At 36.5% G+C, this 12,238-nt stretch overlaps 1 protein-coding gene across 5 annotated transcripts in view; it reads right to left on the reverse strand.

Annotated features, from left to right (window-relative positions):
• Positions 1 to 210: 210 nt before the first annotated feature.
• ANLN (anillin, actin binding protein) overlaps positions 211 to 12,238 on the reverse strand; it is a 50,770-nt gene continuing 38,742 nt past the window's right edge. For all 5 annotated transcript variants that reach the window (XM_074367233.1, XM_045516956.2, XM_045516955.2 and 2 more), the window contains 4 exons: positions 11,000 to 11,086; positions 6,395 to 6,502; positions 2,640 to 2,812; positions 211 to 1,558 (listed from right to left, as the gene is read on the reverse strand). In XM_074367233.1, coding sequence (XP_074223334.1) covers positions 1,435 to 1,558; positions 2,640 to 2,812; positions 6,395 to 6,502; positions 11,000 to 11,086 — 492 coding nt within the window. In that variant the 3' untranslated portion in view covers positions 211 to 1,434. The remainder of the gene's footprint in view (positions 1,559 to 2,639; positions 2,813 to 6,394; positions 6,503 to 10,999; positions 11,087 to 12,238) is intronic.

Raw genomic sequence — 12,238 nt, forward strand, 5'->3', positions numbered from 1 at the left:
CTTATTCTGTTGAAATGCCTTAGAAATGGATGCTTTGTCCACCTCCTCATTTGACAGTGACTCTAAGAACACACAGTGAGCTGAGCGCTGGGCTGGAGGTAAAGAGATGAATGAGACACAAAGTCGTACAGCCCCCTCGAGAAGCCCCTAGGGGTGCAGGGAGGCACAGCGCACATTTTAATACTATTTCTTAAGTAGCTGATTCCTTAGGCCATTTGCAAGTATTTATTTAGGTAAGAGATCATAAAATATACTTCTGTAATACACATACGAAAAAACACATTTGAATGAAAAATAAAATGACAGGAGGTGACAGTATTTAGTGTTTATAAATGAGACCATCAATAACTTTAACAATTCAGAGAAGAAATTCGAAGTGTTCTTAATGTTGAGACCATGCTTTACAATATTTTATAATTAAAAAAAAAGTATTAGGCTTTTAAATGTAATACATGACTTTACAGCTTTTCAAGTGATTTTCTTAATGGGTTTCTAGACACTGTTGTATGTGGATGTGGAAAAAGAAAAGACAAGAACTTTGGCAAGCAAAGTATTAGTCCATAGCAGCTTGGTAAAGTTCAGTTTTCTTACATAACGATTCTTCAGTTTATATTTGTTCTTGTTACAGGAGCAGAAAGAACTAACTTGCCATGTATATTTGAGGAGTCTGTAAGCTATATAGCAAAAATAGTTATTTTTAAAAGCCTGTATTCCATGAAAATGTGCACCACACAGCATCTAAAATAACTGAGTAAATGTAAACCATGTGATTATTAAGTCTTCTAAATAAAATATTCAACCCCAAATCTCACACAATATCCCATATGTCCACATCTCTTATCTGAAGGCAGCCTTAAGCTTTAAACTAATATATATTTGCTATTTTGAAAAAGTTGTTCCCTCCATTACTAAAAATGCTTCTGTGAAGTCCCTTAGAATTTTTTTTTCAGTCCTCTAGTAACAAGATGTATCATGATCAATAAGTGACCACAACCTTAGAAAACAGTACCGAGGCCAGAGAAAGGATGGTCAAGTTGGAGGTTTCTGTCTCCAATCCTGGAAGACTCTTCTACTTTGAGACCCACAGCTCCAAGAAGACAACTCAAAATTCCTTATTTAAAAAAAAAAAATTTTTTTATCATGAATAACTGAATAATTAGATTTCTAGGAAAATGAGGTTTTTAAATTAAAATTTAGCAAAATTGACTACAATAAATTTTTTCTTCCAATCATTTAAGAATAATAACAAAAGAGAAATCAGGTGAAATTTTACATACAAAAGATATAAATACTGCATAAAATGTAGTGAATGAATATTGGCACATACCCTTTCGCATTTAAAGCATAAAATGCAATCAGCAAATTTGATGCTCTTAACATACATTTATGACACAGGTCAGAAAACCTCTATGTGACATGGAAGTGTCCCACACTTTAAGGCTTTCCAATAGGTTTATAGCAAGCATCAGGTTGCCAGAGGCGAATATCAACAAGAACTTGATTGAGTTTTTGCATCCAGAGATCCCGCTCTTCTTTGGTATCTGCAGACAGCCAGTTCCTACAGGAATAAACAAAAATGTCAGGAACTTTTCCCCTATCCCATACCTCCATGTATGTTTGCTCAGAGGGAGCCTAAGTAGTAAAATGAGTAACTCATTACTATCTTTCTTTTTTTTTCATTACCGCCTTTTAATGGATGCTTATTAAGCGCCCCATAGTGAGGTGCTTCCCCAATTACAATCAGATTGGTTAGCTGAACCATAATTCACATTGATGATATTTGGGAAATGATGGACTTTCACACCAAAGACAGTACCTATCTTTTACAGGTGATCTGGCTGGGCAATTTGGTGGTGCAGGACAGCCACTGGTGGGCCCTTCCTAGAAAAGCAAGTGTGCCCCAGGCCTGAATGTGGGAGCCCCCCAGGCACCTCAGACTCGGGCTCCCTAAGAGCTGGAATCACAGGCTCATGGACCCTCACCTGGCTTTATAGGTAATACTATTTTGTACTGTCTCGCCTTATTTTTGTCTCACTGTGTTAGCAGAGCAAGGTATTTACGATAAATGATCTGAAGATCCTAAGGTGTCGCCTATCCTAACCTCTCTGTTCACATCAGGACTCTCTTCTTTGTATCCTTATTTAGCTACATCTTATATCTAAGTTTAGGTTTAACCAAAAAAGTGACACTCCCAATAGTTTATTCTGTTCATCTCCAACCATAAATTTGCAGAGAGAATGACATTGTTTTTTATAAGTCACCTGATAAATTGAGAGCATTTTGGGGATGGCAAGGAAGGGATGTGTCAAGTTCCTAAGTAATACTTGACTTCTCAATTACACATGAAATCTTCAAACTTAACCCAAAGAATATTAGCTAAACTGCCTTGAAAAAGGCTCCACTGTGAGTATACGGGAAAACAGGATTAGCTAAGATATAACTTGAATGCCATGCTTTTCTTAACTATATTAATATAGATATTAGATTGCTCTCTGACTAATGTGTGTGTGGTTTGTTTTCTCATTCAGACCATACCCTCTTTGAAGACAAGGACCATCTCTGATATTTCTTACAGTGGTTAAGAACATAGTCGGCAATCAGTTACTTAGCTGACAGAAAATGTACAGCCTAATACATACTTGGTGACACAGAGTGTGTCCCTGCATTGGCTGACCAGAGTCTCTCGGTCATCTTCTCTTTGTGGTCGGACAGTAATTAATTCAAAAGTGTTGCGTCTCGCACAAAATTCTCTGTTGGCTGGTTCTATCTGACGACTGGTACAATTGGCCAAATTTAATCTTCCTATGGGATTCTATGAAAACAAATTTTTAAAAAACACAATTAGTAGAAAATAAACAAGACCATTTAAGTCAGTAAGCATCAAGCAGTATTCAAGTTGGCACAAACTGAAAGTTAAAAAGCCATTAATTTAAAAGTTAAAATCTAATTATGTGAGTTTAGAGAAACATATTTAATATTTATTATTGTTCTTTTGCTGGACATAAAAATAAAACCAAAAATGTTAACAGGAGATCTCAGCCAACTTACAAAACAAACTCTTTGTTATGGAAAACTTTAGATTAAAAAAAAACAACAGCATAATGAACTTCTCTATATGCATCACTCACCTCCAAAAATGAGAAACACACATTCAACCACCTGACAGCCCACTCACTTCCTCCCTTTCTATGAACAGAAACCCAGACATCTTATTTCACCTCTAAATATTTTCTATGCATCTCTAAAAGATACGGCCAAGCAATTACTTTGGATTTTCAGAAGCTACATGATTCCTAAGGGACAAGAGTTGAAGATAAAAATTTGAGACTAAATGATCCTGAAAAATGGGAAAAGGGACATGTATGGGCACAAACAATTTAGAGACAGCCAACAGAAGTGTAACTCTGTTAGTAATTTAAAAAAAAATTAGAATGAAATACACCATTTTAAAACCTTAGATTGGCCAAGTCTGGAAAGAATGGTAATAACTTCTGTTGATTGGTTGGGAGGTAACAGAAACTCTCATACACTGCTAGTCAAAGCACAAAATGATCTATTACTGGTAGATAATTTGATAACAACAATCAAAAAACATTAAAAAAATGTGACAATGAATATATGTACGTTCATGTATAACTGAAAAATTTTGCTCTACACTGGAATTTGACACAACATTGTAAAATGACTATAACTCAATAAAAAAGTGTTAAAAAAAAACATTCAAAACGGGCATATTCTGATTCTACAATTTCACGTAAAAGAAACATGCTAAGCAAATATGCAGGTGCACAAAGATGTTTAGATAGGTGTAGTCACTGTTTTTTCATAATAGTAAAAAGTTTGAAACAAATAAACGACAGTAATAGGGGACTATTTAAACAAACAGTAATGTTTCCAGAAAGTACGGCAGACAAACAGCCTGAAAGACCTCCCATAACCCCCCAAATGCTAGATAAGTAAACTCACAAGAACGTAAAAGACACCTTCAAGGGCCAAAATCAGCAAGGAAGAGAGAGTGCAGGGTGGTGAGCTAGCCTGAAACATGGCTTCACAGGGGTATTTACCAGGGTTAGGAAGCAGCAACCTGGACTCATACGGGTGAAATGATATAATATAGTCTGATATCAGCTTTAAAACAGCTCAGCAAAACAAGAACAAAAGAGTATGCATGTTGCGGAGAGATAAATGAAACATGAAAATTAATTATTGTTGAAGCTAGGAGTCTATTATACTATCTCTCTCTGTCTTGTGTACATTTGAACATTTCAATTATAAAAAGTTAAATATATGGGTACATATATTTCCCTACGTGCACACGTGCGCACGTGTGTGTGTAAACAGCAAGGGCCAAGAATAAGTAATATATTATTGAATGAAACTACAAGTTAAGAGACTTGCCTTACCAGACATTAAGATTTATTTTAAAATTATGGTAACTGAGACTGAGAAATAGAGACCAAAGAAAACAGAATAGAAATCTAAACCTAGACCTATATATATAATGATATTTTGATACATGCCAGAAACAGCATATGGATTAGTGGGGAAGGGATGGACCATTCAATGGTGCTGGCATAACTGGGTTTTCAAATGTGGGGGTGGGGGGTTGGGGAAGGATCAATTCCAGGTAAATTAAATGAGAAATGTAAAATTTTATAACTAGAGTAGGGATGGTTTTCTTATGTAAGACTCAAAAAACAAAATGATAAAGCAATAAATTGACAAATTTGATTATCTTAGCATTAAAAAAATCTGTTTATGAAAAGATACTATAAAGATAAATTAAAACCTATGCCAAGCAAAAGAACAGGGAAATAAATGGCCAAAACACATAAGAAAAGATGCTTACTCTTAATTCATAATCAAGGAAAATCAAAATAAAAACATAGTGAGATAACATTTCACACCTATCATATTGACTGAGTTCAAAAGGCTGACACACCAAGTGCTGGTGGGATGTGGAACACTGAGAACTCTCATATACTCCTGGTGGGAATGGAACATCGTACAACCACTTTCCAGAATCACTGGACAAAATCTAGCTAAGTTGAAAATGTGCGAAACTCTACAAACCAGCAATTCTGCTACTACACACAAACCCAAGAAAGAGCTCTAATTCATGTTATGTAAGAAGCTAAGTCATAGCAGAGCTGCTTATAATAGCCACAATTTGGAAATAATCTAAGTGTCCATAAATAGGAGAAGTGGATAAATTAACTGTGACACATTCTTACAGCGGAATACCTGAGTACAGAGAAAGATGGCTGGAGCTCTATGAACTAAAGCTACATGCACCAATCTAGCCTAATTTCACAAACCATGGTGATTCAAAACATGCAAGTTGCAGAACAGCATATGCAGTATGATATTATTTGTAAAATGTTTCAAAATACGCAACTGCAGTAACATATACCACTTAGGAATATGTACATATATAACAAAAATTTAAGGAAATACATGGGAACAAAACTATTTCAGGATAGGAGTTATCTATGAGGGAGAGACAATTACATAGGGAGCATCAACTGCACTGATAACACAAAGGCTGACAGAAATTACTTGTTTTTTAATGTCTTTTTGAATAGTCTAAATATTTCACAATAAATTTTTAAATAAAATTTTACATGGCTACAGTGTAATACACATAGATATTTAATGCAATATCACAGATGAATTTGTATTGATGTGAAAAAATGTCAGGATATATTATCAAGTAAAAATCAAGTTATAAAAAATGATACTTTATTTTTTAAGTTTAAAGAAGATTCATAAATGGATATATAATTATATATTTTAAAAATTTAGAAGGATACACAACCAAAATATAACAGTAATTGTCTCTGTTGTGGATGATTTTACTTTGTAATTCTGCTTACTTCTATTTTCCAGTTTTTGGATTAAAAAAAAAACCACCTGAGCAATAACATTAAATTCTTTAAAAACTAGATGCAATTTGTTACATAAAATCTTATCAAATTTTAGAAACAAAATCAAAACCACTATGTTCCTATGGTAGCTTTCTATTACTGTTTTATCTCAGATTTAGGTAAATCAACTGTTAAAATACAAAAGTGAATGTAACGTATTTCTGACTAAAAATGTCAATTAAAAACATTATGAAACTTCCAGGAAAAAGAAAAATATATGTCTTAAGGTATTTTCAGAGTGGTCAAATCAAAGGAAATGGATAAGATGTAAAATTTTTAAACAAATACACATACATGCACACCCACACTCATTCACTAGTCTTGCAACAAGAATGTTTTTAATGGTTCAGTAAATATACTCAAAGGGGAATTTGGGTGGGTGATGGGGGCCACAGGGAACACTTGCATAAAACATTATCTGAAAGTCAATCAGGGTTTTCACTACTGATCAACAATATTAATATTACCTTTCGTTTCTCATCATCTGGGTAAGTCCAATAAGAAATACAGTTTCCAGAAAGAACACACCATCTTCGATGCCAGGCACCAAAACCACTAACATCTTCAAATATGGTCTGGAAAAGTCAATGAAATACTGACTTCAGAAACTTGAGGATCAATTACATGTTTTCTATACATTAAACTTCAGTATGCTGACATATTTCATACTTCAAAATCTACTTGCATGCTTTTCATCATCTGCTTTACCTTAGTAATGGAAATCACTGGTTGCTCATATGCAGAAATTTGCCTACATTTTCAACATCGTCTATAAGCATACAGCATGTAAGAACTTTCAGATATTAACCAAATAAAGACTTTAGACTTTTTAAAGCATGGTGTCCCTAACCAAATGCTCCTTAAATAAAAGTACTTCAAGTTTTGGAAAGTAAAATATCAGAATATCATACCTTATATATTGGGAAAAAACTAATGATAGCATGTTAAGTTAGACTTATCTTAATATGGAAGATGGTATTTAATTCAGGAGAACAAAACAGGATCAGAAAAGAGTCAACTCATGATTGTAAGCCTTGAGAGAGCACTGTGATAAACATCAGAACTCCCCATCTCCTGCTGAGCCTTCAACCACATGAGGAAGTAGCAGTCAGGTGGTCAGTCAGCTCATGCATCTGGAATGTAAGTTACATTCTAACTAATGGAAGGCGAAGCAATCCTTTTGTTAAGGACAGGATTCTGGAATAGGTAACTAACAACATGTGTTTTTTCCATGGAAGTACTTTTACTTAAGCCATATAAGTAGAAGCTGCTTTTTCCTCCCACTATTTTTTAGTTGTAGTCATAATGGAGCCCTAACTTATATGAAAGTCCTTAGTTTTAATTTAAAAAAAAAATTCCTATTAAGAACTGTTATGTTACAGAATGAGGCAAGGTAAAAATGTAACAATGCTATAGATTTGGCGCTGGCAAACTTTCTGTAAAGGGCAAAGATTTGAGACTTTGTGGGCCATACAGGTCCTGTCACGGCTATTCACTTCTGCTGTCACAGTGCAAAAGCAGACAGAGACAATATGGAAACAAACGGGCTCAAGTCCCAGTAAAATTCTGTATAAACAAGCAGCGGGCCATACTTTGCTGACCCCTATCATAGATAATCCAAAGGCATCTTTGTGTTTGGTTTCAGAAAGCATTAAGGCTTTTCCACCTTCCAATGGCTCAACTAAGCCTTACACCAACCCTCTGATGGTGGGAAGTACACTCTTTCTGTGTGAATTTACCACTAGGTGACTTGAGTTAGGAGTGCAATCGCTGGCCATGGGGGAAGTTACTTTGTGTGGAGAAGTGCTTCCACCATAGAATGAAACCTCAAATTTGTTAGCCTGATTAATTAGCTAATGAGCTTATACTCCATGTGTCCTCTTGCCCCACCTTTTTTTTCTCCTCCTGTTCACCCTCTTTCCTCCCCACCAAATGCTTTCTCTAGGCAACATTACTCATAGCCACCCAAGGGAGAAAGATAGGAATCTTGTTACTTCAGGCTCAAGCACAAAGTCAGTATAAATGACTCACCAGCGCCCACATGTGTTTATATTCACCTTTTACATCATACAGATAAATAGAAAAGGAAAAATTTGATGGATAAAGATAATACAAGTTATGATTACACTCTATTATAATCAAAGAAGAATCACAAGAGGATGGTGTTTTCATTTTTACAGCTGAGAAAACTGAGGGCCAAGGAAATTAAATGACAACACACAATCACAAAGCAGAACTGGAATCTTCTAGCTAATCCAGAATGTACTTCTCTTGCTGCTCATCAGTCTTGGCAGAGCTAGACTAGCACCATTTTAGCATCATTTCGCTAGTTTCTCTCGTTGGTCGTCTCCTTTCAGCTGTTCCTGGCACATCAGGAAGGAAAACTGAACCAAGCGACTTTAATTTCAATGACTACCTCTATTTTTTATAGAGGTTAGAAGTAATTAAAAAGCGTTGGTTAGACAGGGGACAGAAGTCATTCTGGGGAATCCTGAGCAATTTTTTTGCCACATTTCTGTAAGTGTGGATCTGACAGGAACACTCTATAGGATTCAAGACAGAGTAAACCTGAAGAGATCTCTCTAAACTAGTTAATAGCCCAGCTCAAAAATTAAATAGCTCAAACATTATAGGCAAATGAACCAGCTGCCCTAGGTGCTAAAGGTATCTATGATAAAATACGGAAATACTTACATTAAAAGAAAAGATCAGGTAAACAGTGCCTTCAAGTCAGAAATTTATAAAAATGCTTTTCCAAGAATATCTAGTGCCACCTGCTGGATTTACATGTGAAAAAAGTCTGATTTACAGTCACCTTGGCCACCTGAACTTTCTGTACAGTCTAGCTCTTCTTTCTGTAGCCTTTGACAGCAATGGCAAATTGCTCTGTGGTCTCCTTTGTATAGGTCAAATTCTTGCCTCACAAAGAAAATCAAAGCTATTAGATTTTCTCTACTTCTCGCACCACACCCACAATCTTCTGCGTATTCTGCACACATACCTTTCTCCTCTGATAATGGAAAAGGTAGAATCTGTATAAGATCAACCCCATGAACCATGACACGGGTCTTATTTGTTCTCACTCTCATGACCTTGTTCCACGTATTAGTCCTTAAACCTAACGCTCGTTCCCCTCTACTTTCCTCTCCTTTCAACCTCTTTGGCCCTACTAAAAGCTACCCATTTGAATGTAAAAATGCTCAAGTCTCTGTCTTAAAAGTGTCAACAAAATCCTTCTTTCACCCTACGTGGCTCTGTAAGTACCACACTCTTTACTCCTTTGCGGCCAAACTTTGTTTCAAACAGTTGCTGTACTCCCATTCCTCACCCTCCACTCCGTTTGTAAACATTTGCAATCTAGCTCCTGCTCTCACCAAGACTAGAATGACCACCTCATAAATAGTCTGACAGTCTCTAATAGATCCTTACCTAACCTGACCACTCCCTCTTTCAGACTCTCTTCTCCTGGCAGTCATGACACTGAATTCTCCATTGCCCTCCCTGTAGTCTCCCTCGAGAGCTTCTCCTTCTAGGTCTGTGGCTTAAGTGTTAAGTGTTCTCCTGGTTCTGCTTTACCCAACTTCGCCTAAGCTTCTATTACTGTCTCTCTGCTGCAGATTTCCAAATCTTCATCTTATCTCAAATGTCTATCTTGCGCTCCAAACTCGAACCTTTGAAACATGTCTTTTGGCATCTAAAATTCAAGTTGTTTAAAACTTAACTCATTAAAACTTCCTATCTTTGGTGGGGATTGACTAATGAGAGGCATGAGGGAACTTTCTGGGGTAATTTTCTATATCTTAATAGAAATTTGGGTTACATAGATGTATGCCTGTGTCAAAACTTGGGGGATGTACACTTAAGATTCAAGGGAACATGCTAATGTCTACAGTATACTTTTAAATTCTTCCCCCCAAATATGGTGTTTCAGGATTGGCTAGAAGGATGGCTAGGTAGTAGACACACAATAAAGCAAGGATAGTAAAAAATGTTAAAGGCAAAATCTAGATGCTGGGTATATAGGTGTCCACTGTAAAATTCTATAAACACTGATGTATGTTTGCACTTTTCCACAATAAAATTTTGGGGAAAAACACTTTCCACCCCAAACACAGACACTTGCTCCTCCCCTAAGGTGCCTGATCTCAGCACAATCACTGCCACTCAACAAGTTGTGCAAGGCGGGGATCTGCGTGACATCCTCACTTCTGCTCCTCCACCCCTACAGTCAAACCACTAGGGTCTGCCCTTCTTCATCTCTCCACCCTGACTGCCAGTCCCCATCCCCTCTCTCACGGGGTAACTCAGTCTCCTCACTAGTCTTCTTCAGGGTCACCACTCCTCAATCCACTTCTAAGTGTCAGTCAGAATGACTTCCCTAAACCCCATATTTGATGTTATTCCTCTGCCTAAGATCCTGCAAGAGTATCCAGCTGACTACAGGATAAAGTCCAAATTCCTTAAAAGGCCCTCTAACACTTGGCCCCATTTCCCTCAACCTCACTTTTCTCCCCAGTCACTTCCCTCACTTCCCCACCTCCACGCACAGGCTCAAACTCTAAGCTTAGCTATCTTGAAATGTCTGCCACTATGTAAATGTGTCATCTTTTTCTTCGGTGGGGGTGAGAGAGGGAAGGGCCCCAGGCCATTTGTACATGCTTTCCCCTTCATCTGGAACACCTCTCCCTCCTCTTTCCCTCTGGCTAACTTATTCAGTTAGCAGTTTACAAGTTATTTCCAGTAGCTCTCTTGAAGCCTTCCCACCCATACCGAAGCCCTGGTGTCCCACCAATTTAAACCCATGCACTGCATGCTTTCTCCTATTATAGTACTGTGTTGTATTTACCCGTTCACTTATAATCCTCCTTTTTAAACTAAAAGTTCCTGAGTAGAGGGATTATTTTTCATGGCCTATTATATTTCCAGCACTAGCACAGTGACTGGTATGTAGTGGACATGCAACAAATCTTTACTGAACCAATTTATCACTTAATCACATAGGATTTATTCCTAAGGGAAACAGTCTATACTTCACAAAATGCAAAAAAGAAAATATAGATTTTGTTACTTACTAGAAAACCTCTTTCTTCAACACTTGAATTCACTTGACACTTTATTTTTAAATAAATATGACCTTCCAAAGGAGATAGAAAGGGCACCTGTGAAGAAAGAGAGTAAATTATTTGTAAAACAGTTTCAAGGTGTGATGTTTCTTGATAAAACATATATAAATCATGAATAGAGAATATTATGCCTTGAAAATAAAGTATTTTCTAAAGCTGGAATATAACATAGGTGGCCAAAAAGCCACTAGTTCCTTAGCAACAAATGCTTTTGAAGAATAAATTCAGTCAAGGTAGAGTTTGATTAAAAACAGAACCCTAAGCCCCAAATTAATGTAATAAAGAAAACACAGATTTAAGAAGAGAATACATATGTTTATCCATTTTCTATCAACAGAATATACTTGACAGAAGGTGGGATAAACCAACCGGTATATCAATACAATGTAATATTATTCAGCAATAAAGGACAGGGAACTGCAGAATGGAAAAGTTGATCCTCAAATTCATATGGGATTGCAAGAGGTCCCAAATAACCCACTCTTAAAAAAGAAAAACAAAGTTGAAGGAATCTTACTTCCCAATTCCAAACCAATCCAAAGCTACAGTAATCAGAACAGTGTGGTACTGGCATAAGGAGAGACACAGAGATCGCAGGGATAGAATTGAGAGTCCAGAAATAAACCCATACATATATGCCAGACTGATTTTCAACAAGGGTACCAAGGCCATTCAATGAGGAAAGAGCAATCTTTTCAACAAATGATTCTGGGGAAACTGGAGAGCCACATGCAAAAGAGTGAAGTCGGTTCCCTACTTCATATCACATACAAAAATTAACTCAAAATGGATAAGTGACCTAAATATGAAAGCTAAAACCATACAACTCTTAGAAGAAAACACAGGAGAAGATATTCAATGATTGTGGATTTGGCAATGGACTCTCAGATATAATATCAAAAGTAAGTGAACAAAAGAAAAGATAGACAAACTTCATTAAAATGAAATTTTTTTCAGTATGGAGGTCCCTCAAAAATTAAAAATAGAACTACCATATAATCAAACAATCCCACTACTAAGAATTTATCCAAAAGAATCAAAATCAGGCTCACAAAGGGTTATTTGCACTCCCATGTTCACTGCAACATTCTTCCTAATGGCTAAGAGGTGGAAGCAATCTAAATGCCCATCAACAGCAGAAGAGACAAAGAAAATGTGGAACAGTTTCCTTTCTTTCCACTTCTGCAT

Source organism: Camelus bactrianus, chromosome 7, assembly GCF_048773025.1.
Source record: "Camelus bactrianus isolate YW-2024 breed Bactrian camel chromosome 7, ASM4877302v1, whole genome shotgun sequence".
In the NCBI taxonomy this organism is placed as follows: domain Eukaryota; kingdom Metazoa; phylum Chordata; class Mammalia; order Artiodactyla; family Camelidae; genus Camelus; species Camelus bactrianus.